Source organism: Cynocephalus volans, chromosome 9, assembly GCF_027409185.1.
Source record: "Cynocephalus volans isolate mCynVol1 chromosome 9, mCynVol1.pri, whole genome shotgun sequence".
NCBI classification, from domain to species: domain Eukaryota; kingdom Metazoa; phylum Chordata; class Mammalia; order Dermoptera; family Cynocephalidae; genus Cynocephalus; species Cynocephalus volans.
Window position 1 is genome coordinate 129166447 of NC_084468.1, and position 27009 is coordinate 129193455.

Below are 27009 nucleotides of genomic sequence, written 5' to 3' on the forward strand. Positions count from 1 at the left end.
TAGCATACTGTTACATGTATTCAAGACTTTTTAATGGTATCAATTTCATATCTGAGTTAGATATCAAATTATTATCAAATTATTAGACTTAATTTACTAGTAATTAATCACAAAAAGTGATATCCTTTGCTGTGGAAATACACAAATTAATTTAATATTTCACAGCATAATTGTATCTTCCATTGGTAAGGAGGGCACCTATGATATATTTGATAATGATAAATTACAGATGATAATAGTTATTTAACTTTTAAGAACTGATGGAGTTTGGATATGTTGTCCCCTCCAAAACTCGTGGAAATTTGATTTCCAATGTGGCAGTGTTGGAAACTGATTGAGTCATGGGGGCAGATTCCTCATGAATGGATTAATGCTTTCCCTAGGGGAGGGGGATTAATGAGTGAGTTCTCACTCTATTAGTTCCCGTGAGAGCTTGTTGCTTAAAAAGACCCTGGCACCTTCTCTCTCTCTTGCTTCCTCTCACTTTGTGATCTGCTTGTACATGCTGGCTGCCTGCCACTTTCCGCCATGAGTAGAAGCAGCCTGAGGCCCACGCCAGATGCAAGTGTCCCAGAATCGTAAGTCAAATAAACCTCTTTCCTTTATAAATTACCCAGTCTCAGGTGTTTCTGTTGTAGCAACACGAAACGGACTAACAGAAAATTGGTACCAGGAGTGGGGTGTTGCTATACAGATACCTGAAAATGTGGATGCAGCTTTGGAACTGGGTATTGGGCAAAGGTTGGAGGAGTTTGGAGGACTTAGAAGAAGAGAAAAAGACAAGGGAAAGTTTGGAATGTCTTAGAGACTTATGTGGTGGTGAGCAGAATGCTGATAGAAATGTGGACAGTAAAGGCCATGCAGATGATGAGGTCTCAGAGGGAAATGAGGAGCTTATTGGGAACTGGACAAAAGATAACCCTTGCTACACCATAGCAAGGAACCTGGCTGTGTTGTGGCCATGCCCTTGGACTTTGTGGAAGTTGGAACTTAAGAGTTGTGAACCAGAGCATTTGGCCAAAGAAATTTCTAAGCAGCAAAGCATTAAGAACGCTGCATGGCTACTTCTAACAGCCTACTCTGAGTTATGGCAGCAAAGGCATAATGTAAAGCTAGAATTTAAAAGGGAATCAGAGCATAAAGATTTGGAAACTTTGCAGCCTGGCCGTGCGGTAAAGAAGCAGAAAGCTGGAGAACAATGCAAGGGTGAAGCAGATAAACTGGCTGCTAAAGACATTATCTTGGCAGTGAGGCAGCCAGATGCTAATAACCAGGACAATGGAAAAAATGCCCTAAAGGCATGTAAGAAGTCTGGAAGGGTGCCCCACCCATCACAGACCCTAAGGCCTAGAAGGACTGAGTTGTCCCAGAGGACAGACCTGGGGTGCAGCTGCCCTCGGGAACCTGCTCCCTGGATCCCAGCTGCTCTGGCTGGAATGGCCCCAAGTGTAGTTCATGCAGGAGCCCTGGAGAGTAGAGGCTTGAAACCTCAGTGGTGTCCACGTTGTGTTAAGTCTGTAGGCCGGCAGAACGTGAGAGCAGTGGAGTCATGGAAGCCTTACCCAGATTCCAGAGGATGTATGGAAAAGCCTGGAAGCCCAAGCAGAGACTTGCCACAGGGACAGAGCCGCCACAGAGGTCATCTACTAGAGCAATGCTGAGCAGAAAAGTGGGGTTGGAGCCCCCACAGAGAGCCCCCACCAGGGAAATGTCTAGTACAGCCAATGCAGCAGGGCTGCCGCCAGGACCCCAGAACTCCAGGGCCACTGGTAACATGCAACACAAGCCTGGAAAAGCCACAGGCACCAGTGTGGCACTGAGCTGTGCCTGGCAGAGCTGTGGGAACAAGGCTGCCTGATGCTTTGGGGGCCCAGTTGCCCAACTGTGCCCAGGACGCAGGAGTTGGAGTCAAAGAAGATTATTTTGGAGCTTTAAGATTTAATGTCTGTCCTGCTGGGTTTCGGACTTGTTTGGGACCTGTTTTTCCTTTCTTTTGGCCTATTCCTCCCTTTTGGAATGGGAACGTGTACCCAATGTCTGTTCCACCATTGTATCTTGGCAGTAGATAAATTTGGTTTTGACTTTTACAGGTTCATAGCTGGAAGGACTTTTGCTTTTGGTCTCAGAGGACTTTGGACTTTTAAGTTGGTGCTGGAACAAGCTAAGACTTTTGGGACTGTTGGGATAGAATGATTGTATTTTTTATGTGAGAGGAACATGAGTTTGGGGGGGTAAGGGGCGGAATAATGGAGTTTGGATGTGTTGTCCCCTCCAAAACTCGTGGAAATTTGATTTTCAATGTGGCAGTGTTGGAAACTGATTGAGTCATGGGGGCGGATCCCTCATGAATGGATTAAGCTCCCTGGGGGAGGGAGTATTAATGAGTGAGTTCTTGCTCTATTAGTTCCTGAGAGAGCTTGTTGCTTAAAAAGACCCTGGCACCTTCTCTCTCTCTTGCTTCCTCTCGCCATGTGATCTGCTTGTACACGCCTGCTGCCTGCCACTTTCTGCCATGAGTAGAAGCAGCCTGAGGCCCACGCCAGATGCAAGTGTCCCAGAATCAAGTCAAATAAACCTCTTTCCTTTATAAATTACCCAGTCTCAGGTGTTTCTGTTATAGCAACAGGAAACGGACTAAAACAAGAACCTTTAACAGTTACAAAGTATCTCACACACATTATCATCTGATTCTCATAGTAATCCAGCAAAGTTACATAGCTAAGGTATTATTATTTTCCCCAATATACAGATGATAAAATAAAGCCCTGATAAGTTAGATGACCTATCTATATCCTAAAATTAGTACATACAGAGTCAGGAAATGAACCAAGACATCTGACCCCAAATCTATTACTTTTCTACATGTAGCAGGCTGCCAATTAAAAGCAATATACTTCAAAAACTCTTCCCCAAATCTCTAACTACAAAGCCAATTAAAACTGGAAAAAGGCTACATCCTCCCTCAAATGCAGCTCTGTAACTTCTCAAATGGTTCTATAAAATTAAAATGAGAATACAGCAGAGGCAAGATTTTCTGCAAGGAAAGCTACTATGCTACTACTCTAATGAAAAGAAAAATAGACACACATGAAGTTCCTGTAATGTGCCAGGCCCACTGCTCATATTCAATCTCACAACAATCCCTAAGGAGTAGGTACTGTTATTATCCTCATTTTACATGTGGAGAAATTTAGATGAAGAGATGTTAATGAAGTTGTCCGAAGTCACGCAGTTTATCACGGATGGAAACAGGATTCTAATCTAAGTCTGTTGGACTCTGAATCCCTTTATCCTAAAAGCAAAAAGAAAGATATTCTAAACTTACAAAATTTGTAAAGACTGAGTCAAAATTTCAGTAGTTTAGTAACTATTAATCTTAACAGAGATAAAAAAAATTTTTTTTTTCAAAGGCACATCTTGTTCATAGCTTATTCACTTTTTACATATGGATTAAGCATTTATGTTTTCCTCTCAGACATGTGTCAAACTTCTTTGGGTGTCTTAAAGTGATCTAAGTTCACCAAAAGCAGGTGTTTTGACACTAGTATCAACCTCTAGGTACCAGCATGGTGTCCTATAACAAGATCGGCCAGCCCATGAGACCAAAAAGCAAAATAAGCAAAAAGAGAAGACATAATTCCAGGAATTGTGACATTTCCCTTAAAATGTAACTCTGCTTTAAAATTGCATATAAGGTATTTAAAAATATCTATTTTGTCTTAAAGAACATCATGACTCTTGAAAAACAAGATATAAGAAATGGTTTATTGCAACAACATGGATGGACCTTGAGAGAATTATATTAAGTGAAACAAGTCAGGCACAGAAAGAGAAATACCACATGTTCTCACTTATTGGAGGGAGCTAAAAATTAATATATAAATTCACACACACACACACACACACACACAAAAAAAAAAAAAAACGGGGGGGGAAGAAGATATAACAACCACAATTACTTGAAGTTGATACGACAAGCAAACAGAAAGGACATTGTTGGGGGGGAGGAGGGGAGGGAGAAGGGAGGGAGGTTTTGGTGATGGGGAGCAATAATCAGCCACAATGTATATCGACAAAATAAAATTAAAAAAGAAATGGTTTACTTTTTTCAATCTTCTAGCCTAGTGCAGAATAATGCACATAGAGGCACTTGAGAAATATCTCGTGGCGAGGGTGATGGCAATAACTAGATAGCTACTTTCACATTTATTTGTCTTTAGTGGCTTTCATTACAACAAAAGTGAGGAAGAAAAATAATTTTTGGTTTCTATTGTTTTATATTGTCACAAGTTCATGGGTTACCTGTTTCTAGGTGTACTTCTTAAAAATACAATATAGAGATGTAAGTCATTCACTTGCTGGAATAAAACTTACAAAATGAAGTTCATTTTGCTTGTGAAGTGCACATAAAAGGAAGAAGGCACCTTTTCACTAATTCCTGAACTAGTTCACACAATAAATGAATAATTTAACTACCTGAAACTTCATATGTGCAGAACACTGCATGCAGACCAGTGGCATTTTCACTTCAAATTTGTATAGTCTTTAGTCAGTACACTTCATCTGCATTTCTAACACCTGCTTCAGTCAGCTGTGAAGTTCACTGTTATCTTTATAGTCGTCTTTTATCTTTACTCTGTCCATCTAACAAAAAAATTATAGTATAGAATATAATTACTTGGCCTAAAAGAGACAGGGAGTGATTCACATGATCTTCTGAAAGGTACTTTCCTTTATCTTATCAAAAGGTAATTTTAAAACAAGTTACTTAATTAATGTTGTCATTTCTAATTGTATACAACTCCTCTCCTTCAAACATTAATACTAATTGTGTATAGCAAAAATAACAACATCTACTTCCTCTGCAATGAGTATCTGTTTTAGGTGTAAATGGAGGAAAAAAATTACCTGTAATGACTGATACCATTTATAAAGTACACTAATATCTCTTCTAAGCTTGTTATTATTATATGTTTGTTATTAAAATGATGCTTTTCTTACCTCTACCTGCCTAACATGACCTAAGTTAAAGTTTTAAATGTGTGAACACAAATATCATCCAAATTTTGACTGTCAGCCAATCTATTGTCAATGACTCACGTTATATGCTCTGTATTATACAACTTTATATGAAGGACTCAAGCAAAGCACTTGAAGCCTGAGGTTCTCTGATACATCTCTCTGCTTATTTCCTTCACAGCACTTAATTATAATTTATTTATTTTATCTGTTGTCTGTCTCCCTATTTAAATGTATATTTCATCTGGGCAAGGATCTCATCTAGCTTTCACCACTATATTCCCAATGGCTAGCTTAGTTCCAGGCACACAGTAAATACTCAGTAAATATTTCTTATACAAACACATTTTTACAATTTCAACTAGACTGAATTTGAAGGGATTCCAAAGGACCACCTATTTTAAAAATTTTCCATATGTATATATGGAAAAAATTTATCTAGGATCATTGTAGAATAATATTTTCTACATAAGCTGATTTTCTCACATAACCAAAGATGATCCCTTTAAGATGCCAAGACATTTTAATTCCAAGTATTTTAAATATGAGTCATTCAAACATTCTATTGCATTCTATTCTTTTAAAAAATAGCTTTATATAATCTAATCATATATTGATGACTTACAATGAAAGTTATATATTAAACTCTCATGTTCTGCCGTATAGTATTGTGGTCCCCTCAGAGGGTAGTGGAATAGGTAAGGCGACATGTCCCTAAACCAAGAGGACCTATCAATATAGACTCATATTTAATGATTTTATTTTCTCCTTTCCTGGTTTCAATTTTCAGTACTTCACATTCTAGCTGCTACTTCACTACAGAGTCCTGCTTCTAATAAGTTATAATTTATTACTCAGGAAGAATCAAAGGTTGCTAAAGCAATCTTGCTTACTAAATCAAAACCGTGTAGTAGAAGTATTATGAAAGTATTAAACTATTTCTTTTTCTTTTTGTAAAAAAATGTAATTATTATCCCTCGCAGCCTTTCCGTTCAAGCTAAACCATTAGGCTTATCACCCAGAGAAGGGTGAACATAGATATGGAACCAAAGTTATTATCCAGTTTTGACAGTCAAATTAGTTTTATTTGAGTTCCTAGAGGGAAAAGAGTCTTAGAAGGAGATTCTCTGTATCCTTTAAAGAGAAAAAGGATTTTCTAAAGTTCTTAAAATCCTATTACAGATTAGGGGCCAAATCCAGTAGAGTTGAATACCAATCTTTACCATAAACAAAGAGAGAGAAAATTCAGGATATGATAAAAAGAAACTCTTAATGGCCTAGGGAGCAAGCAGACTACACTTCTGAACTGCAGGAAGGGAAATTCAGAAAGACATGGAGGAAGGGGAGGATAAGGAGGTCAGATAGTAGGGTCCTTGCTTGGAAGAGATGATGAAGCAGAAATGTTCAGGACCCAGAACACTGGAGCTAATCAACTGCTTACTCACATATAGCCTTGAGGAAGCTGCAAACTCTCAGAAATTTCACATCGGGCCATACTCAACATGAGTAGGAAACAATACCATCACACTGGTGAAGAAGGTTTCTAGATAAATAAACATTAAATATAGCTCCTATAGGGAGGATACAAACAAGCCTACGTACCCCAGCAAGGAGATACCAAGTTGACACTTGAAAAATATGGCAACCCAGAACCAATGATAAGGCTTTTTTACAATTCTTCTAATCTATTCTAAGATTCAGCCAGGGGCTGACATCAAGTTTATCAGTGTTCAGAACTCAAGGAGAAAACAATGCCTAAGAGCCTGCATAGATATCTGGCCACGACTTCTACAGGAACCTGTGCATTACTCATCAATAAAAGACCTGACAGTAGTGGTTGGGCAGAACAGAAGGAAAAGTCCAGTGGAGGAGCAGAAACTTCCTTAAAATCTTAATTTAATAGTCCCAGAGTCAGTACTCTTATTCCTGATGAAAACAGGACACAGTGAATGGTTGAGAAAACATTAGAAAAAAAATTAAGCAATTTCCAAAGATTAGCTTAATAATTCAACAGAGGTCCAAATTATTTCAAGGAAATAAAAGGCTAAACTTAAAGAATAGATGGATATATAGGGAAATCTCATTTATGAAGATTAACATCAGAAGGAAAGAATGTGAGCCTGATCGAGTACTGGAAATTTCGAATTACAGAATATGTTAAAACAAAGAAACATTTACTAGATTTTATAACTTGAACTAAAACTAACCTCTGGTTTAAAATGGAACTTCTTCAGCTACATGACATAGTAGAAAGTAGACTATACAAGAAATAACAGGAACTGGATTCTAGCTTTGGTTCTTCTCATTACTAGCTGGATAAGCTTGGACAAAGCACTTGACCTTTCTGAATATCAATTTCATTGCCTATTAAATGGCAAAAATAATGGCAGGTAATATTTATTGAGTATTTAATAATGTGCCATGTACTCTGTTAACATTTAACACCAAATACTTCATTTAATCCACCCAACAATCCACAAGGCTGACATAGTTGCAATTTCCTCTGTTACAATACAGGGAATAGTCACAGTGAGGGAGTACAATTTACAATTTACAGTAATCAATCTCATCGGAAACTTGAGTCTCAGCAATACCGCACCTGCCTCACAGGAAAAATATGGTACTTGTCTGAAAAAACTTATGTAAAAGTGCTTTGAAACCTATAAGATGTTATACATACATAAGAAATTACTAATATTTATTTAATGAATAGATAAAATTCATTAAAAATTAGCAGACTCCATCTGTAATTAAATCAATAAAGTATAATACTTTGAGTTTCTTTCTCAAGTATACTGAAAACACGTACCACAAAATTACTTGCAGTATGAATATTTATGATAAACTTTAAACCCATTTAAACCCAGCTTGAAATATCATAAATTATGAATTAGTGAGACACAAAGACAGAAAAAGTATACCACTGTACAAATATAGAAGAAAAATCCCACGCTCTCTCTTGCTCCAAACCTATTCCTTTTTGAACCCAGTTCTAACAAACTGCTTTCCAAGTCCATAGAAATGAACAGAAATGGGCTACTCTCCCAGGCATACTACACCTACTCCAGGTATATTCAGAGGCTAGCCCAGCATCTGGCATGGAGCAGACACTTGGCTGAATGACTGAGTGAGAATGATTATCTTAGAGCAAGGGAGAAGGCAAAAATTAAAGCACAGACACCCTAACTCAAAAAGTACTGCAGTGTAGGAGTCACTTAATACAGAGGCAAAAACCTCAACATTTCCCCATGCCATGAGGCCCACATGGTTAGTATGAGTCAATGTACGGTATGATTGTCAGTACTGTAATGACCAATTAGAGTCATCAACAAAAGATTAAACCAGAGAAAATTTCAGAAGACTGGAGAGCATACAATGCACTTTAAACTATTTTTATTAAATGCGGTAAAAAAATTATTATTTTTTAGATGAGTTGTTTTAAAAGGGTAAATCCTTAACTAGCTGGAAAACTTGGATATATCCATTTTTGATGGATTTTGGACATTACCAGCGCCATTGTGCACACAAAATGGCTGACGACCTTGTCTTCCACTCTAGCACCAAACCCCTTCTCTTTTCCGTTCATGAAAAGCTTCCTGACTTAAACAGAAACCCTTTTGCTTCTCTGCAAGGGCGCAATTCTCCACCCTGGTTGCATAGCTTCCTTCCACAGCTGCCCCCAACTTTGAGCGCAGCCCGGCAGATTCTTTTCCTTTAATAAAGCTTGAATGGTACCGGCATCTCAGCTCACTTTCTTTCAATTTTCTCATCTGACTATATTTAAGGAACTCTGCTAGGATATAAATGAGACTTGGCCCTTGCCCTCAGAGAAGTTATGTCCTGGTGGCGGAAGACGGGTGTTAAAAAAAAAGATTACACAAATAATCATCTAAAGTTCTGATAAGCGCTTCAAAGGAACAGTACTGTGTACAGGGAGAGTATTCAGTAAGAGAATATGGTCTAGAAAAGGAGGCTCAGGGAACACTTCTCAGAAGAAGTGATACTTAAGCTGAAACTTGGGAAATAAGAAGTTGATCACTGAAGTTGGCCCCATGAAGAGATGAAAAAGCAATCTAAGGAAACCTTCAAGCATGTGCTGAGGCTGCAATGACCTTGGCTCTGTAGCTACCACCCTGATTCAAGCCACTATCATCTCCTGACTGAGTTAGTGCAACCATTTCCTAACTGTTTCCTGGCTCCTGCCTTTAATTCCACAGTCCATTCCCAACTGAGTGGTCATTAAGAGAGATTATACTACTGCTCTTCTCAGAACTCTCAAATGCCTTCCCATCTCATTCAGATTTAAAGCCAAAGTCCCCTAACTATATAATCTGGCCCCTTGTTATATATCTAAATTTATCCCCATCACCCTCTCTGTCCTGGCCATTCTCCTGCCTCAGAACCTTTGGACTTTGGGTTCTCTCAACCTGGAACACTACTTCCTCAAATATCCTCATGGTTTGCTCCTTTACCTTCTTCAAGTCTCTGCTCAAATGCTCTCTTATAAGTGAAACAAATATTAATCATCTTTAAAAAAAATTGCAACACCTCTAGCTTTCTCCCTTTCCTGCACCATTTTTCTCTATTTTTTCCACATGACATACACACATATATATTTTTTAAATGTAAAAATATATATTTTAGTTGTTATATTCTGTCATGAGAATGTAAGCTCCATGAGTTTTCCTCTGTTTTGTACATTTCTGTAGCCTCAATACAGAGCAGGAGCTCAATGAAGGTTTGTTAAATGAATGAACTGGAGAAACTGTTAAGTATGCCCCCATGGCAGATGCCTTGTGGGTGAAGAAGATGGTGGCACAGGAAGAAGCTGGAGATGGAGGCAAGGCATAGACCATGCAGGACTTTGTAAGCCATATGAGGGATTTTGGTATTTATTTCAGGAAAGACACTGAAGGATTTTAAGCAGAAAAATGAACGACACAATCAATTTATATCTTATAAGACCATTTTAACTACTATATGGAGAATGGAATAAAATGAGCCAACAAGGAGATGAAGAAATCCAGAGCAACTCCCATCTCCAGGGTTAACACAAATTTTGGTGTCTCTCATGTGAGGAAGTGAAAAGCCTTAAAACATGCTGATGTAAAAATAAGTCATTGCTTAATGTATCACAGGTGTATTTGCAGTTTTTCCAATACAATCTCTTAAAATTTAAATGTTTCTTTCCCAAATCTCTTGCTTCTGAATAATCCCTGAAATAAAAATGTACTGATATAATGACTTTTAGCAAATTCTAATTACTTAGACACCAACACATAATATAGTGCTTTGAGCTTGCACAAAATGTATCTCTGAACAAGGTCCATAAAGATTAAGAGTGGCCTCATTTTCTGATTCTTTTAGCTACAAATTTGGCTAAGAGCTTGTGTAGTATGGGAAAGAAGATAAGTGAGAGAAACACTGGTGATTTAACCTCCAGTGTTCCCTTAAGGACAAACATTTGTCACCTTGACAGCAAGGTGAAAGGTTTGCAGCAAGCGTGCTTGTAACAGGACCCCCCCCTCCTTCCAAGGGGACCTGTGATTTCTGAACAGACATTATCTGAAGGGATGATGATGATGATGTTGATGAACCACAGAAAGGGTTAGGGGAGGAAAAGAGGTTGAGACCTACATAACTCAGAGCGTCAAACTGAAACGTTGCTCCAGGGACTGTCACAAAGATTTACCATTTGCCACTCTTCTCCCTAAGCTTCCACTTGAGGCTGGAGTAATCAATCCTATAAATTATCACAAAACATTTAAACGCTGTCCAATGTTAACAGAATGGATCCCATTGCTAATAATTACTAGTGTTTTATAAAGCTGAAGTCCTAGGCATATATATCTCCACTTTCTATACAAATCTCTAATTTTTAGGGTTTACAATTTTGATGTGAAAGTCCACTGCAGGCTTAAATCAGGCACTAAAATGAGCCTGATTTTTACTCTTGATGAATACACATAACCCAAATTAGCATTAATATGATGATACTCATGCATCAAAAAGAATAATAGATCTCTATTTTGGCCTGAAAGCTAAATTGCTTATACTATTTTCAAAAGTGAAATAGTAAGGATATTTTGAAAGGAATATTTTGAAAGCTAAGTATTTTTTTTTAAATTGAAGATATTCATTTATGAGTATTTTTAATTTATCTGTGAGATATGAAAAACCAAAGCAAAGCTCTTTTTCTACTCTCTCTCACTACTCAATACTTCTGACACCAGATGTGTGGTATTTCCCAACACATCAAGCAATTCTTTTCTTTTTTTTTTCTTTAATTTTATTTTGTCGATATACATTGTGGCTGATTATTGCTCCCCATCACCAAAACCTCCCTCCCTTCTCCCTCCCCCCCTCCCCCCCAACAAGGTCCTTTCTGTTTGCTTGTCGTATCAACTTCAAGTAATTGTGGTTGTTATATCTTCTTCCCCTCCCCCCCGGTTTTGTGTGTGTGTGTGTGTGTGTGTGTGTGTGTGTGTGTGAATTTATATATTAATTTTTAGCTCCCTCCAATAAGTGAGAACATGTGGTATTTCTCTTTCTGTGCCTGACTTGTTTCACTTAATATAATTCTCTCAAGGTCCATCCATGTTGTTGCAAATGGCAGTATTTCATTCGTTTTTATAGCTGAGTAGTATTCCATTGTGTAGATGTACCACATTTTCCGTATCCACTCATCTGATGATGGACATTTGGGCTGGTTCCAACTCTTGGCTATTGTAAAGAGTGCTGCGATGAACATTGGGGAACAGGTATACCTTCGACTTGATGATTTCCATTCCTCTGGGTATATTCCCAACAGTGGGATAGCTGGGTCGTATGGTAGATCTATCTGCAATTGTTTGAGGAACCTCCATACCATTTTCCATAGAGGCTGCACCATTTTGCAGTCCCACCAACAATGTATGAGAGTTCCTTTTCATCAAGCAATTCTTTAGCGAACACCAATTGGATGTTCTCTAATTCAATTCAATTCTGACACTATCTATGTAGATAGTGGCAGGTCCCAAGTCTGAGGGCTCAGTTCCACAAGACTGTCCTCCACTTCAGATGCCACCCTCCAGGAATCTCCACATATTCAGCTATCAGAAAGTTCTCTGAACCCTGTCCTTTTGGGTTTTTATGGAAGCTTCACTATGTAGGTATGACTGATTACATCACTGACCACTGGAGATTAACTCAACCTTCAGCCTCTCTCCTCTCTTCCCTCCCTGGAGGTTGTGGGGTGGAACTGAAAGTCCCAACTGTCTAATCATGCCTTGGCCTTTCTAGTGATCAGGCCCTATCCTGAAGCTATCTAGGGGGCTTCCAGTCACATTAGCATATAAAAGACACTCTTATTCTCCTGGAGATTTCAAGGATTTCAGGAGCTGTATGCCAGAAAACTAGACTAAGACCAAAATACATATTTTACAGTATCACATTTAATTTAATAAATTTAATTTCAGGAACTGGTGGCATTTATTTATGTGTTCTGTTGATGAATGGAACTTTGTCTATGGTTCTGTTTTACATGTTTACTTTGAAAAGTACCTTAAGCTAAAAACACTATGAAATCAGAATCAAAGCTGTCATCCATTCCATTTAAATATTTATCCATTGCCTAATCTTCACTGTGTTAAGTATTGTCAGAAGGGCTTTTTCAGAAGAAAATAAGCTTTTTAAAATAGTAAACTCAAATAGACATAATTAATAGATAAGTAAGGTTACAAAGTATACAGAAAACTGTGTGGGGATGACGGGATGTGGCATTAGAGTTGGAGGCTGGGACACAGAAAGGGTAAGATCAGAAGTTAAGAAAGAAAAAAGAGAAAGGAATTAATGGTCCACCTAAAAGACTATATATTCATAAAGATTCATTCATGAAAGAACAGATATCAACCATGTCTGCTACTGGATACCACATAACTAATAGGTGACAAATGAAATACTCAAATTATCTCACTCAAAATTATTTTCTCACCTAAATTCCCTATTTTGTTCATGACACCAAAGTAATTAATACTAAGATCTTTGGGTCTCAGGTCTCTTTATGTTCCTAGCATTTGAGAGAGGAGGTGCTCAGTTTCTCTGGGTTTGGGCTTCAGGATAGTCCTCTGGGTTTCAAGCTATTCCATGAGGTCTCAGGCCCCTCCTCTAGGCCCTTCCCTAGAGGAGTTACTGTTGCTTGTTGGACTTATTTTTGGCACCGATGCAGGGAAATCGAGACCTCACAGGGCTGACTTATGTAAATCCAGTGTCTGGGCATGCTCGGCAGAAAACGGCTTTATAACCCTAATAGCTAAGCATGCTCAGTAAAGTGAATTTATATTTATTAGATAGCATGAATATGTATTAGATGGTGAAACTACAAAAGCTGAATCCTGGCAGAAGGTGGGGTGGTTTCTCACTTTCCTGGGGCCAACCTGCACTTCCCCACTGTGGTGTATATGCGTTTTGTATCAAACTTACTTCCAGCAAGCGGCTTCTCCATCTCTTGAGCCAGACTGCACTTTGTGCTAAATTTTAAGGATTTATTTCTTATTTTTGTATTAAACTTGGTGTTGGCCCTGATCGGTCTCTGGAGCGAGGCTGCACACTCTCTGTGCAACCTGTTTCTTTTATTCATTACATTAATCCTGTTCTCACTTCCTACTGTGACTCTGCCCTTGAACTCTTTCCTGTGGCAGAATCAAGAACCTGATAAGAGGATGGGGTGGGTTCAGGCCTGCTACCAGGCCTTCTCAGTCCCCTTCTCCTCCAGCATCACATTTCCTGGCCTTTCTAACATACAATATCCCTGATATTTTCATGAAAAACTTGGCCAGTATAAGTACCTAAATAGGAAAACAGCATTACACAGTGATGTTCAAAAGACAAGAAAGAGTCCTTACCTATCCACGATTCATGTTGAAATGATATGATGACTGGGGTTTGCTTCAAAATAATACCTGGGAGGGAGAAAGTGGGTGGGAGCATAGAGGGAAAAAAAGACTGGGTTGACATCTGTTGAAGTTGAGAGATGGGTGCACAGGGCTCATTAATATTATTTGGTCTACTTTGTATACATTTTAAAGTTTCTCATAAAAAAATGTCATCTTCTAAGGTTTAGAAAAATAGCATACCCAGGGGTTGGATAAAAGGTCTAGACAAAGGCTTATAGAGAGGATTTAAGCCATACAGATGGAGAGGGTTGGAGTGACACCATTTCCAAAATAAGCTGAATAAAAATAATAGCACCTACCATGTATGAATGCTTGCTAATGGCCTAGACACTGCTAAGCATTTCAGAGACTCGATCTTGGGCCGACCCCATGGCGCACTCGGGAGAGTGAGGTGCTGGGAGCGCAGCGGCACTCCCTCCACGGGTTCGGATCCTATGTAGGGATGGCCAGTGTGCTCACTGGCTGAGCACGGTGCGGCCGGTCACAAAAAAAAAAAAAAAAAAGAGACTCGATCTTATTTAATCTCTTTGACAGTGCTGGGAGGTAAGTATACCTAGTTCAAAACAGTAATGAGACTCCTCATTCTGTATCAGGGCCTTGCATACATTAGGCAATAGGTTAATATTAGTTGTCTAAATAATTGAATAAGTGACTAAGGAAGGTTTTCCTTTTTCTTTTGTGTTTGTGATTATTTCTTTGCAAGACAGTTCAAAGACTCTAGCTGGGGTGTTGGCATTGTTTGTCTGAACTCAGAATACTCTACACATCAGTTTTCCACTCATCAGCTTACCAACAAAAACATTGCTGACAGGCCACTTCTCCCAGTATTCCACTTTTGACATGATATATTCCTTGAAAACTCCTCAGCAATGCCTCACATGGTACCAAGTCCAAGTTGACCTTCCCCTTCAATACTGTCTCACCTAATTTTCACCAGTTACCAAAAATGGGCTCACTCTAGTAAGTGTCCCTCTTTCCACTCTCTCACCTGCAACTGACCATTCATTCATTTACATTCATTTATTCATTATATTTTGATCACCTGCTATGTACCAGGCACTGTACATGTTTGTTGTTACATCTATATATAGGAAGATGTAATAATGAGCATAATAGGCATGGTCTCTGCACTTGTCAGGTCATATCCACTCTCAGGCTGACCTTCTCCACTTGGGCTGTTGTCAGTTTTCCAGATCCTGTACTTAACATCCACCAGAAATCCTTTTCTAAAGACTTCATCCTATCCTGCTCTCCCTTTGTTGATTGATGATACCACACATTTGGGCACTTAATTATATTTTGTCCTGTGTTTTTTTCCAAGTGTTTTAGTTATGCATGTTTCCTTTCTTCAATTACACTAAGTCTCTTAAACAGAAATTGTCTCATATTTTTCCTCACCACCCAACTGAATGTAACCCAACTGAATTCAATGATATGTATACAGCATGTGCTTAATAAATAGCTTGCAGTATTGAAAAGAGTTAAGTATATTAAGTCAAAATAATAATAGACAAAGATCTAATTTATCTGTGAAAATGAAGATACAAAAAACTCTAGAGAAGGTATAGGTATGTAAATGGAGAGGAAAGATAAAAAAGGAAAATTTCTCCTGTATGGTATAATTGCCTCTAATAATATGTAATTCTTTGTAAGTTCTTTGAAACATCAGTGTTTTTCTTTAACTCTTAAACTTTGTAGAACATAATTTAGAGGCCATATCATAAGCCAAATGTACTAGGGCTGTGCTATGATGTCAATAATATTGATAGTAGCAAATTAAGTCTTTACTTATTTAGAAGAAAAACTATTTTTCAACAGAAGCAAAGATTAAAATTCAGTGTGTGTGTGTGCATGTGTGTGTGTATACATATACACGCACACGTATATATATTTTGCCTCGAATATAATATATATAATATATATATTTACCTAAAAAGAACATTACTATAGTTTAACCATGTGTAAAAGTATTAACTAAAAAGTCTAATAAATGAATTTGCAGGCTTTTCATGTCAAATATACTTTTCTTACAGAAATTCAGCTATGACAAATATTATACCAGATTTCTTTCTATGTATTACTTGTCTCTTTTGGATTATTATTTTGTATTATACTGCATTTTGTCTATAGGCAATAACTTTATAACTCATTGTAAGTTAAGCCTACTAGATAGATTTTTGCGTAGAGAATCAGTAATAATAGTAAGATCCCCTTAGTCTGGAATGAATATCATTATTTTCCCAAATTCTACCTATTCTGCAAGGCTTCTTCTCATATCATCTCTTCTAGGAGGTCTTCCCAATCACCCATACTTGAGCTAATCTTTTACATGTACTTTTGTATACTCTTAATTACTACACTGTAAGCTCTCCGAGAGTAGGATTTGTTCTTGATGACATCTTTGTATTTCTCCCAGCAGTTACACTGAACCCATTACCTTTTAAGTATTCAACAAAATTAGTATTCAAGAAAAGTGATCTCTTCTAACGATAAGAATAGTGGTATATAAAAATATAGATGAATAAATATGTATTTAAATATATATAAACACACTCTAGGAAGTTCTTTCACAAGTCCATGAAGCACATGGAAAATTTTACAAGTAAAAATTATATGCATATGTATAGGATTTCTTTGAATAGAGACAGTCTTTGCCTAACTAATGGCAAAGAATATAACTCAAAATTATAATTCAAATAACCAAAGAGAGGTGGTAAACAGGTCAATGAAGAAAAAGAAAACCAACCAAAAAATGTTGGTAACTTCACAGTGAAGAGCTTATGTTTGGGACTAGTCAGAAGCACTAAAGGAATAAATGGGAAAAAGAAGAAGAATGTAGTATGAATGTCATAAAACTAATTTATTCAAATTATTCTGAAATACATCCTTTCGGATTTTATGTTTAAATGATCATTCTTTCATCAAATAATGATAACAAATGATAGTTCTTGTTTAACAAAATAAAGAATTGAAAACATTAGGTACCTCCTAAAACTTCTTTCAAAATTTTATGTATCAATGAAATCCAAATGTTAAAAAAAATCACTGACCCAGTCAAACTACCATGTAAGAAAGACCAATCTTACTGAAAATGATCTTTCAAATGTGGAGGGGTTAAAGCAGATAAAAAAATTTAACAGTCCCATGAGAACAGTTGTTAAATACAGAAGAAGTCACATGAGTTAAAAATAAAATCATATTTAGACTATAAAAATGAACTGATTCTTAGGCAGCATTTCTAGCTACAACATTATTCTATTTTCCCAAGGACATCTCTCATATATTTGAGGTTGTATTTATTTTCCTAGCACTATCAGCATTTCTGAAACAGTATTATTAATTTATCAAAAGATTACGATATTGGAAAAAGAAAGCAAAAAATCAAAATTATGTAAATTGTAATTTAACCATTAAAAAAAAGTTTTGTCTGTGTATCAGAGTTTTTTCTAATGCCCTAAAGTAGCACTCTTAGTAAACTAAAGGAGAATTACAAATGAAATTCATGAGCACTTTTCAGTAAGCAAAATGCTTGAGTGCTAGATATTTAACCAACTAGTATCTTAACAACAGCAAATCCCTGCACAGCTGAACAAGTGTATATGATCAACTTTGAATTCACTAGAGAAGATTGGAATGAAAAGTTGGGCTATTACCTGAGATAAACATACAAAAATAAAGACATATTGAAAATAGACACAAAATTATATTAAAAATATATAATCACGATATAGTTTGTCTATTAAACTCTCTCTTCAGTGCTATTCAGTAGAACTTTTTGCAATGATAAAAATGTTCAACACTCGGCATTTTTCAATACAGTACCCACCAGTCACATGTGACTGGTGGATACCTGAAATGTGGCTAGTGTGACTGAGGAACTGAATGTTTAACTTTATTTAATATTCATTAATTTAATTTTAAATAGCCACATGTGCCTTGTTGTTACTGTATTGGCTAATGCAGTTATAGCTGATACAAAATGGAAATACTAAATTATTTCCCCCCTCCTGAACTTGGTAATAAAGGAAATGCCCTACAGCAAAGACATGCAAAATCACTTTAAAACGTTAGAATGGTTTCAATGTCAGGAAGACTTCTCTTTAAGGTATGGTGGGTCAATAAAAAGGGAAAACCAGTCAGCAGTGGAAGCAGAGAGAAAAAACCTAAAAGCAACTATTACAAACACCTATCTAAGCACCATCTAGGAAAGAAGATCCCTGGTCCAAAACATGGACCCGTCTGTTTCCAAGGACAAAATGCCCTTGTTGTAGAGCCAGACATATCATTCTATTTACAACAGCCTGATAGAATCAAACTTGGGAATTATCTCCCTACCTCTGCTTCCTCTAATCCCAGTCTCACCAAATAAACTTCTTCTTAAGATATTTTCTCATGTGAATTTAACCATTAAGAGGGAATGTATCCACCCACGTGTCTAAGAGTTTCCCATAATTATTTTCCCACTATCAATTAATTAATTGGCAGTCTGCTCTACATATCGTTATTTGCGTATGATAAATGTGAGTTCATTCCTATGAGATGGAGCCACAGAATTAGTTTCTGACCATAGCAAATTTATGAAACATATGCCACCTATATCCCTGATAATGAGGAGCTCAGTATCTTAAAAATGTGGGATGATTTAAATTGACAATGAAAAAAACAGCATATATTCCTGGAAATGATTCTATTTAGGGGTGACATCATGCTATCACCAAAGCCAAGGAAAAAGCTCTCAGATCTTTAAGGTATCAAGAGTGAGTTCCAGCACAGAAAGAAAAACTTCCTTTAGAACTATGTGGCACCCAACTTCTCTTTCTTTAAGGAGAAAAACTTCCCCTTCTAGTTTGTTTGTATTTTAAAAACACATATCAAAATATATTCTTTAAGTGATCCACTACTTACAGTGACAAAGGTCAGTGACATACAGGAAGACTAAGACAGAAATGCACAATGCTACCTGAAACCTCTTAATTATTATGGCACCAAGTTGACAGAATCTGAAAAAAAGTCAGACATGATAGAAAATGTGTTTCAGGACTAAGGATTGTTTGTGGAGATTACTCCTTAGGAAGACCTTGATGCTACTTTTTAAATATATCTTGGAAACCACACAAAAAAGAACAATAGCATTCTGTTACAAGAGAAGTACTCTTCCCATCTGGATGTTTTCTGTTGTTACACAGTTAAAAAATTTTTTTTAACCACTTATGTACACTGGTGAGAGTTTTTATTCAATTTTTTTTAGAGCTGCAAATTTAACCTTTTGACTTCAACAATTGTTAGGCTTGATACTACATGAGATATGGATCCAACATTCTACAGAGAAATTTAATGAAGTAGAATCAGGATTCTACCATCTTTGAGGAGAAATACCTGTGAATTAAAGGGCAAAAGGCAGGAGCCTCTACATTTATATAATATTTTTCATGACTACTCATTTTTTTCCTCCTCAGTTTAAAGAAGTGAAAATTAAAGAAGAAAAGAGAAAAAGTAACATGTAAATCTACTGGGGTTTTTTTTGTAAACAAGAAGTAATCTTTCCTATTGCTAATTTTAGTTATTGAAAAGATTGAAAAATCTGTCCTGCTCCAAATTCGTATACCTCAGCAACTACTGATCACGAATTCTGAATGGCTTTTTAGGCTGCTATCAGAAATATAAATGTCACAAATGTATTTTTCAGGTTATCATAAGAAAATAGAACTAATTTTCCTATTAAAAATCATATCTGATTAACTATTCATCTCTTCTTTTAGTATCTTAAAAGTCCATCTCTTGTTTTCTCCATGCTATATGTCACTCTCCAAAGCTCCTCCAGCCCAAGTTACATCTTTCTTAACTTTCTATATCTCATTTAACACATTTTAACCTCTTTCAAGTTTGTAAGACAAAAGTCAAAGCAATATTCTGAATTATGAATCTACCGAACTCAGCTGCAGAGGGCTGTAACATGATGCTTCTCAAGGACAACTGCATTAGCCTTCATTTGCTGTCGTATCATATTGCAAGCCCAAGTTATCTGGTTGCTTATTATCACCTTGGCTTTTAAGACATTTTTCTCTTTCCTTTTTCCCCCTATATATTCTAATTACTTCTAATTCCTCCCATACATGGTTTTGATCTAGTTTTTATACGTAATTACATTTGTTCTTTAATTTTTCAGACATATTTTTTCTTTTCTCTGGGATACCATACAGTTTCTTTTTCAGCATTGTCTAAAAATCCAGCTTTCATTTGTCAATTTAATATATATTTTACAAGTTGTTAAAGAATAAGGTTTAATGAAAAATGTTTTCCTTTAATACCAACAGTTTATCCATTCTCTACAATGCTATATAATGGAAATCACTTATTGTATCTTATAACTCTGTAGCTATTTAAATATATGTAGTAATCATACTTGTAGCAATTTCTCATACAAAACCTTCTGATATTTAAAATCAATTATTTCAGTGATAATAGCATATGGGTTTATAATCTTTCACATAGGGATAATCTGCTGTAACTACTTCACAGGAGTTATTACTAAAAGAAAATCTTACAAATTACCCAATATCAAATTTGGATGTTGGAATGAATTTCTACTGCCATTCTAAATCAATACTGAATATAAAGCAAAACAAATGTAGCATATGTTTTACTGAGATTTAAAAGGGTTATAATTTAAAATCACTTTAACATAGCAAAGAAAAATTTGGTGGAGAGATGACCAATTAAACAGAGACGTCGGAATTTTTGTCAACTAATTAAATGTAAAAGTGTAATAATCAGTGTATGTTTTAAGTGCTTATTATGTGCAAGCAATCTTACAAACTTAGATATATGAAGAAGAGAGATTAAAATAGCATTCATTGGATGATTTCTTTCTATTCATTTGACAAATATTTCCTGAGTGCTTACTTTGTGCCGTCTACCATAGATGCTGTTGATGAGTGAAGCAAACAAAGCAAAACATCTGTCTTCATGGAGCTTTCATTTGAATAGGGGGAGACAGACAACAAACATAATAAATTATATAATATTTTGAAGATAAGGAAGTATTTTATAAAAAGAAAAATAGCAGGCCCATGAGGACAAGAAGTGCCAGAGATGGGAGAGAAGGTCAGAATTTTAAAGTAACCATGCTAACCAGTTACAATCTAGATGGCAAGTCATTCCAAAAGCTAAGTAACCATAGAAGGAAAGCTGGAGAAATTTCTTTTGAGACAGGCTTTGGGCAGGCTAGGATGGTGCAAAGTATGAGAACAGTGGAAGCAAAGAGGGAGCAGGCAAATGCCCAAGTGTCAGAGGAGGGGGAGGAGATGAGCAAATCAATAGTTAATACACAAATGAAAGGCAAGGGGTGGGGGGCGGAGGATGAGCACAATGAGAGAACCCCTGAATGGCCAACCAGGTGGGGGGAAATTAAGAGCTACTGAAGGCACTGGGGCATAGGAGTGACACATAAAAGCAGTAGTGATGATCGTTTTTCTTACAACATTGTGTAGATGGTGAGAAAGAAGATAGGATTCATTCCCTTGGCTCTTGGAAATTACAAAAAGCACAGTAATGTTAATAAGCATTACCCTTCCAAAATGAATGGATAAAAATATTAACTGAGCTTTCAAGTGAAAACCTAGGAAAATGTTAGAAAATAACTACTTGCAAGAGAATTGCCTGAATGATGATAATAACCAAACCACAAATCTTGACCAGTAGACCAAGCACTATCATAAAGTAAAACTGTAAATATAGTGGATGTTTTTAATTTAATTACTCTACTTATTAAAAAGCCACCAAAAAAATTACTCAGGAAAAGTAAACAAGTGTGTGGCTCTGGAAAAAAAAAAAAAAAAAAAAAGAAAGGAAAGAAAGAAAGAAAAGAAAATGTATAAACTGTAAATTCAGAGTACAACTATTGTTGAAAATATAAAAATATAAACCAATGTTCATGTGAGTCTGAAGACCTACAATGTTTTGACTCTAATTTCCAAGATACCATGTTCACATCACTAGAATATCTTCTTCTGATCAGTACAGCCTGTAAAATCAAACTGATCAAGGTTTTTGAAATTATTAATTTTATTTTTAAAAAGTCCTCTACTATCTGAAATTCTGTTACTAAGAGAGCTATTCACCTTACCCCATAATCCTCCAAATAGGAACATTTTATTGTTAATTTGTGTGAATATTTACAAATTAAATTGATAGAGATCACAATGAGGTTTCTATAATTTTCAATCACTCTTCTGTGCTCATACTCATTTTACATTTTGAACAAACAATTTTATATTAAGTAATTGTATTAATGTCATGTGTCATACCCTAAGATAGAGAAACAATTTTTAACAGTCATGAATATTGATCCAATTATTTTCAGGGACAAGCATATATATCACTATGTAAATGTGAGAATAACATTATGAGACTGAACTTACATGGAAAAAAAGAAAAAAAAAAAAAAACAACCCAAAAAACCAAAAGGACAGAAGGGGTAGCAACAAACTGAAATAGACTTCTTTGAGCTGGCCAGTTGGCTCAGTTGGTTACAGCATGATGCTAGTAACACCAAGAGTTCTATCCCTGTACTGGAAAGCCACCAAAAAAAAAAAAAAAAAAAAAGAAAAGAAAAAGAAATAGATTTCTTTAACCAATGATACCATAACCAGATGAACTACTTTCAAACTATTTTATATTTATTGAACCCCCATATGAGGGGCTTAGCTTTTCAACATATATTATATATGCATTTTGACTATAAAACTGAAAGAAAATACATATGAATTTTTATCTGACATTGTGATAAGAAAGGGCTTTCAAGTATAAAGGCAACAGAAAAACCCATAAAGAAAAAGATGCATACATTTGACAGACATAAAAACTTTAAACTTCTATAACCACCTGCAAAGCAATGAACCCCAACTCATACACTGAACCATATATAAACATTAACTGACAATAGATTATAAACCTAAATGTAAAAACGAAAACTAAAACTTACAGAAGAAAACACAGTAGAAAAATCTTTATGACTTTGGGTTAAACAATGATTTCTTAGAATACAAAAGAGTGAGCCATAAAAGAAAAAAATAGATTTAATAAAAATTTAGAACTTCTGCTCCTAGAAAGTCACTGTTTATTTGCAAAATACATATCTGATAAATGACTAGTGTCCAAAACATATTTAAAAACTCTTGCCCAGTTATAAGAAAACAAACAACCCAATTAAAAAAAATGACCAAGAGACTTGAACAGACACCCCACCAAAAAAGATATACAGGTGACAAATAAGCACATAAAAAGATGTCCAGCATCATGAGTCATTTGGAAATACAAATTAAAGCTATAATGTCATACCAGTATACGCCCATTAAATGGCTAAAACAAGAAATATTGCTAATATCTAGAGCTGGTGAGGATGTGAAGCAACTGGATCCCTCACACATTCCTGCTAGGAATGTAAAATGGTATGACCACTTTGGAAAACAATTTGGTGGTTTCTTACAATGTTACACATACACTTATTTGACTCAGCAATCCCACATCTAGATGTTTCTCCAAGAGAAACAGAAACATATATTTACATAAGAACCTGTACACAAATATTCATAGCAACTTTCATAATCGCCAAATATAGGAAACAATCCAAAGTTCATAAAATGATAAACAATGTAATACTACATAGCAATAAAAAGGAATGAAGTACTGATACATACAGCAACATAGATGAAACACAAAAGCATATGCTAAAGGAAAGAGCCAGGCTCAAAAGGTATATGCTGAGTGATTCAATTTATGTGACTTTCTGAGAAAAGGCAAAATTATAAGGACAGGGAAAAATTCAGTGGCTGCCAGAGGCTGAAGATAGGAGAAGGGATTGATTACAAAATTTTGGGCAAGAAGGAACTTTCTAAGGTGATGGGAATATTCTTTATCTTGATTGAGGTGGTTATTATATGACTGTATACATCTGTCAAATTCAAAACTGTACACCTAAAATGGGTAAATTTTTCCATATAAAAATTATACCTCAAAAAATTTGACTTAAAGAAATTTTAAACTGTCAATCAAAAATCACCCCTTTTCACCCCCACACACAAATGAAAAAATTAGAAGGCTAAAGAGAAACAGGGAAAAATTTTTGTAAGTTATGTAATAGAGTATTCATATCTTCAATATATAAAGAGCTCTCTGAAACAAAAATAAGCATCCTAATAAGAAAAATGAGCAAAGGATATGAATAAATAAATAATAGAAGAATTTAAATGGTCAATAAACAGATAATAAAAGATCAACTTTCTCAATCAAAAAATTATAATTAAAGATAAAATATCAGTTAGTTAAATTAAAAAAAAACAAAACTATAACCAGAGTTGGTGAGGATACAGGAAAATAAGTGTTTCTATATATTCTTTGTGGGATGATAAATTAGCTCAATATTTCTGGTGAGTAATTTAGCAATATCAATCTTTTCAAAGTTTGTAGCATTTTACTCACTTTATCCTAAGGAAGATAATTAAAGGGGACAACCACAAATATTTAGGTACAAAAATGTTGTAGCAATTAAAAAAAAAAAAGTAAAAGAATAAATACTCTATCCAAAATAATATTATACATAACATTATCCATTATATAAAACAAACTCAAATTGTCAGGGTATAAATAAGAATAAAGAGAAATGCTCACAAATGTAGTTAAAGGGAAAGAGCAGAAAATAAAATTGTCATGCATGTAATACCACTTTTATGACTACATCTACAAAATTATACAGGACATAGACCAAAATGCTGGTAGTAGTTATAACCAGGTGATTCAATATGTATTTTTCAAAAGCTCTATAATAAACATGTATTACAACTGTAATAGCTTTTAACAAGTTAATTTTAACATAACACCCCACAGAATAAGTTATATATGGTATGGTACCTTTTATGTCAGTTTTTGATATACTTACAAACTGAATTATCTGATAAACTGATTTTTTTAAACATCTAAATTAGCAGACACAAAAACTCAAGGATAAAACCTAGTTTTCTTTGGAGTTGCAACAAAAATGACAGTTTTTAAAAGAAAATAACAGAAGATAATCTACTACTTTACCTGAAGTTTTGTAGTTAAAATGACTGGTCCTCAAACTTTGTGGTGCCAAATCACCTGGGAGTGATTCAGAATCAGTATGTCTATGAAATCACACTGTTAAAAACACTACTTAAATCCATGAATCTTAAGCTCTTTGAGGGCAAGAATCATATATTATTTAACTACTTTTTTAGTACTAGAAACTAACCCAGAGCCTAGCACATAGTAGGAAGTCCACAAATGTTTTATTTGAAAAATTAATATAAGATCACATAGCAACATGCAATAAATCCAAACTAAAAAAATTGATCTTATTTTTTATTTCAAACTATAATCTGCCATTTCCAATAACACACTCTTGTTTTTAAGGAGTTCCAAATGTTTACTTGAAAACTCAAGTCCATGATGGAGCTGGGATGTCTTCACACTGCTTTCACCACTCAGGACCAGAAATTAAAGAGAAGGTTCTCTTTGGTTGGCAGAACCCACAAGTTTATACAATTTATGCCTTCTCAGGTTCTCTCCTCCTTCTCTCCACATGCCCAGATTTATTTTGGAATGGGAGTGGGATCTGAGTCAATGAGGTATATTAAAATGGAAAAAACTTTCAAGAAGATCTAAGAAAATATTTAACACAATCCCTGTCACCACCACACATACACATTCAATTGGTACTTGATATTCTCACTTTAAGAATCTGTAATGTATTTCGGGAACGTGTCATCAAGCTAAAAAAAAAAAAAAGAATCTGTAATGCAGATGAAGTCAAGAAACTTGATTGTCTGGCTCACCACACTATTATGCCCAGGCTCCCCAAATATTAGCTCAACAAATAGATTAATCATGGTAAGATTTTAGTATGGAGAAATAGAAGCAGAGAAAATGAGAACTATCTGCCACATTATAATCAATTAGTAGCTCCTACTAAAAGCCATAAAATAAGTAGTTCTATAGTAGTTTGGATTCAAATTAAGGAAATTTAATCTCAGTTTTAACCAAATGCTAGGATCATGTTTCTCAGGAGGCCTTTACAAACATCCTGGTCCAGAATAATTTACATTTATTTATTTTTACCAAAGTGGATATAGGAGCAAATAATTTTCCAATTTGGGAATGATGACATTTTAAAAATTAATAAAAATAAAGATGAAAGTACATGGCATTTGGTAAAGGGTAATAAAATAACTCCAGTCAATTGGCTAGTTCTACACCAGTAGATTTCTTTAAATAGTAATGAAATCATTGCTTTAAAAAATCCATCATTATTAAAATAAAAAAAAAAAAAAGAGTTGCCTCAGCCTCCACCAAAATTAGATTTGTAAGTTGCTGGTCATTCCTATAATTAAATCTGTGTCACAAATTTGCAAGAAAAATGGTCACTGTGACTAATGCATTTACTTGCTACGCAAGTCCTGTCAGACAGCATAGAACATTATGCTGTTAAAATGGAGTAGGTAAAGATTCTATACATTTTTATTAAGTAACAAAGACCATTTTTTATTTATAATGACTGCTTTAGATAAGAGTTTGTTTTAAAAACAACCCAAATGCATCTATCACAGGGTTTCCTTATTCCAGCCAATGCTGGAGCATATTTTTAACTCTGCAAACATGTTTGGCACTTTGGCACACATGCATACTGCTTTTCTGGACAGCTGTCATGTAGAAAAGATTCTAGTGAAAGAAATATGAACATGTTCAGGTAGTCAGAGTCCCTGATTCTGGGGGTTTCTTAATTTGACATCCCCAGATGGTTTTAATTCACCTCTTTGATGAAGTGATTGAGAAATGACCTCAGAAAACAGTGTTTCCCAAAGTGTAAGTTAAAGCAACATGACTCAAAAAACACATGGACAGAGAATTAGTGATTAAACTTACTTTCTTTTCAAATCTTTTTCAGTCCTTCAAGTTGCAGAAAGGAAAAGTTCTTGGTTTGGTACTGGTGCTAGTTTTACCCTTTATCAAAAGGAGGGTAGGTATCACACTCACAGCCTTG

General features: G+C 35.5%; 1 protein-coding gene across 6 annotated transcripts in view; it reads right to left on the reverse strand.

The window, feature by feature from the left end:
- SLC10A7 (solute carrier family 10 member 7) overlaps positions 1 to 27009 on the reverse strand; it is a 264504-nt gene that overhangs the window by 143201 nt on the left and 94294 nt on the right. Inside the window, exon 6 of one of the 6 annotated variants that reach the window (XM_063108338.1) lies at positions 13930 to 13958. The exons of the other annotated variants lie outside the window; for them this stretch is intronic. Within the exon in view, the coding sequence (XP_062964408.1) occupies positions 13947 to 13958 (12 nt within the window). The 3' untranslated portion in view covers positions 13930 to 13946. Of the gene's footprint in view, positions 1 to 13929; positions 13959 to 27009 lie in introns of those variants that run through there. 6 annotated transcript variants of the gene reach the window in all.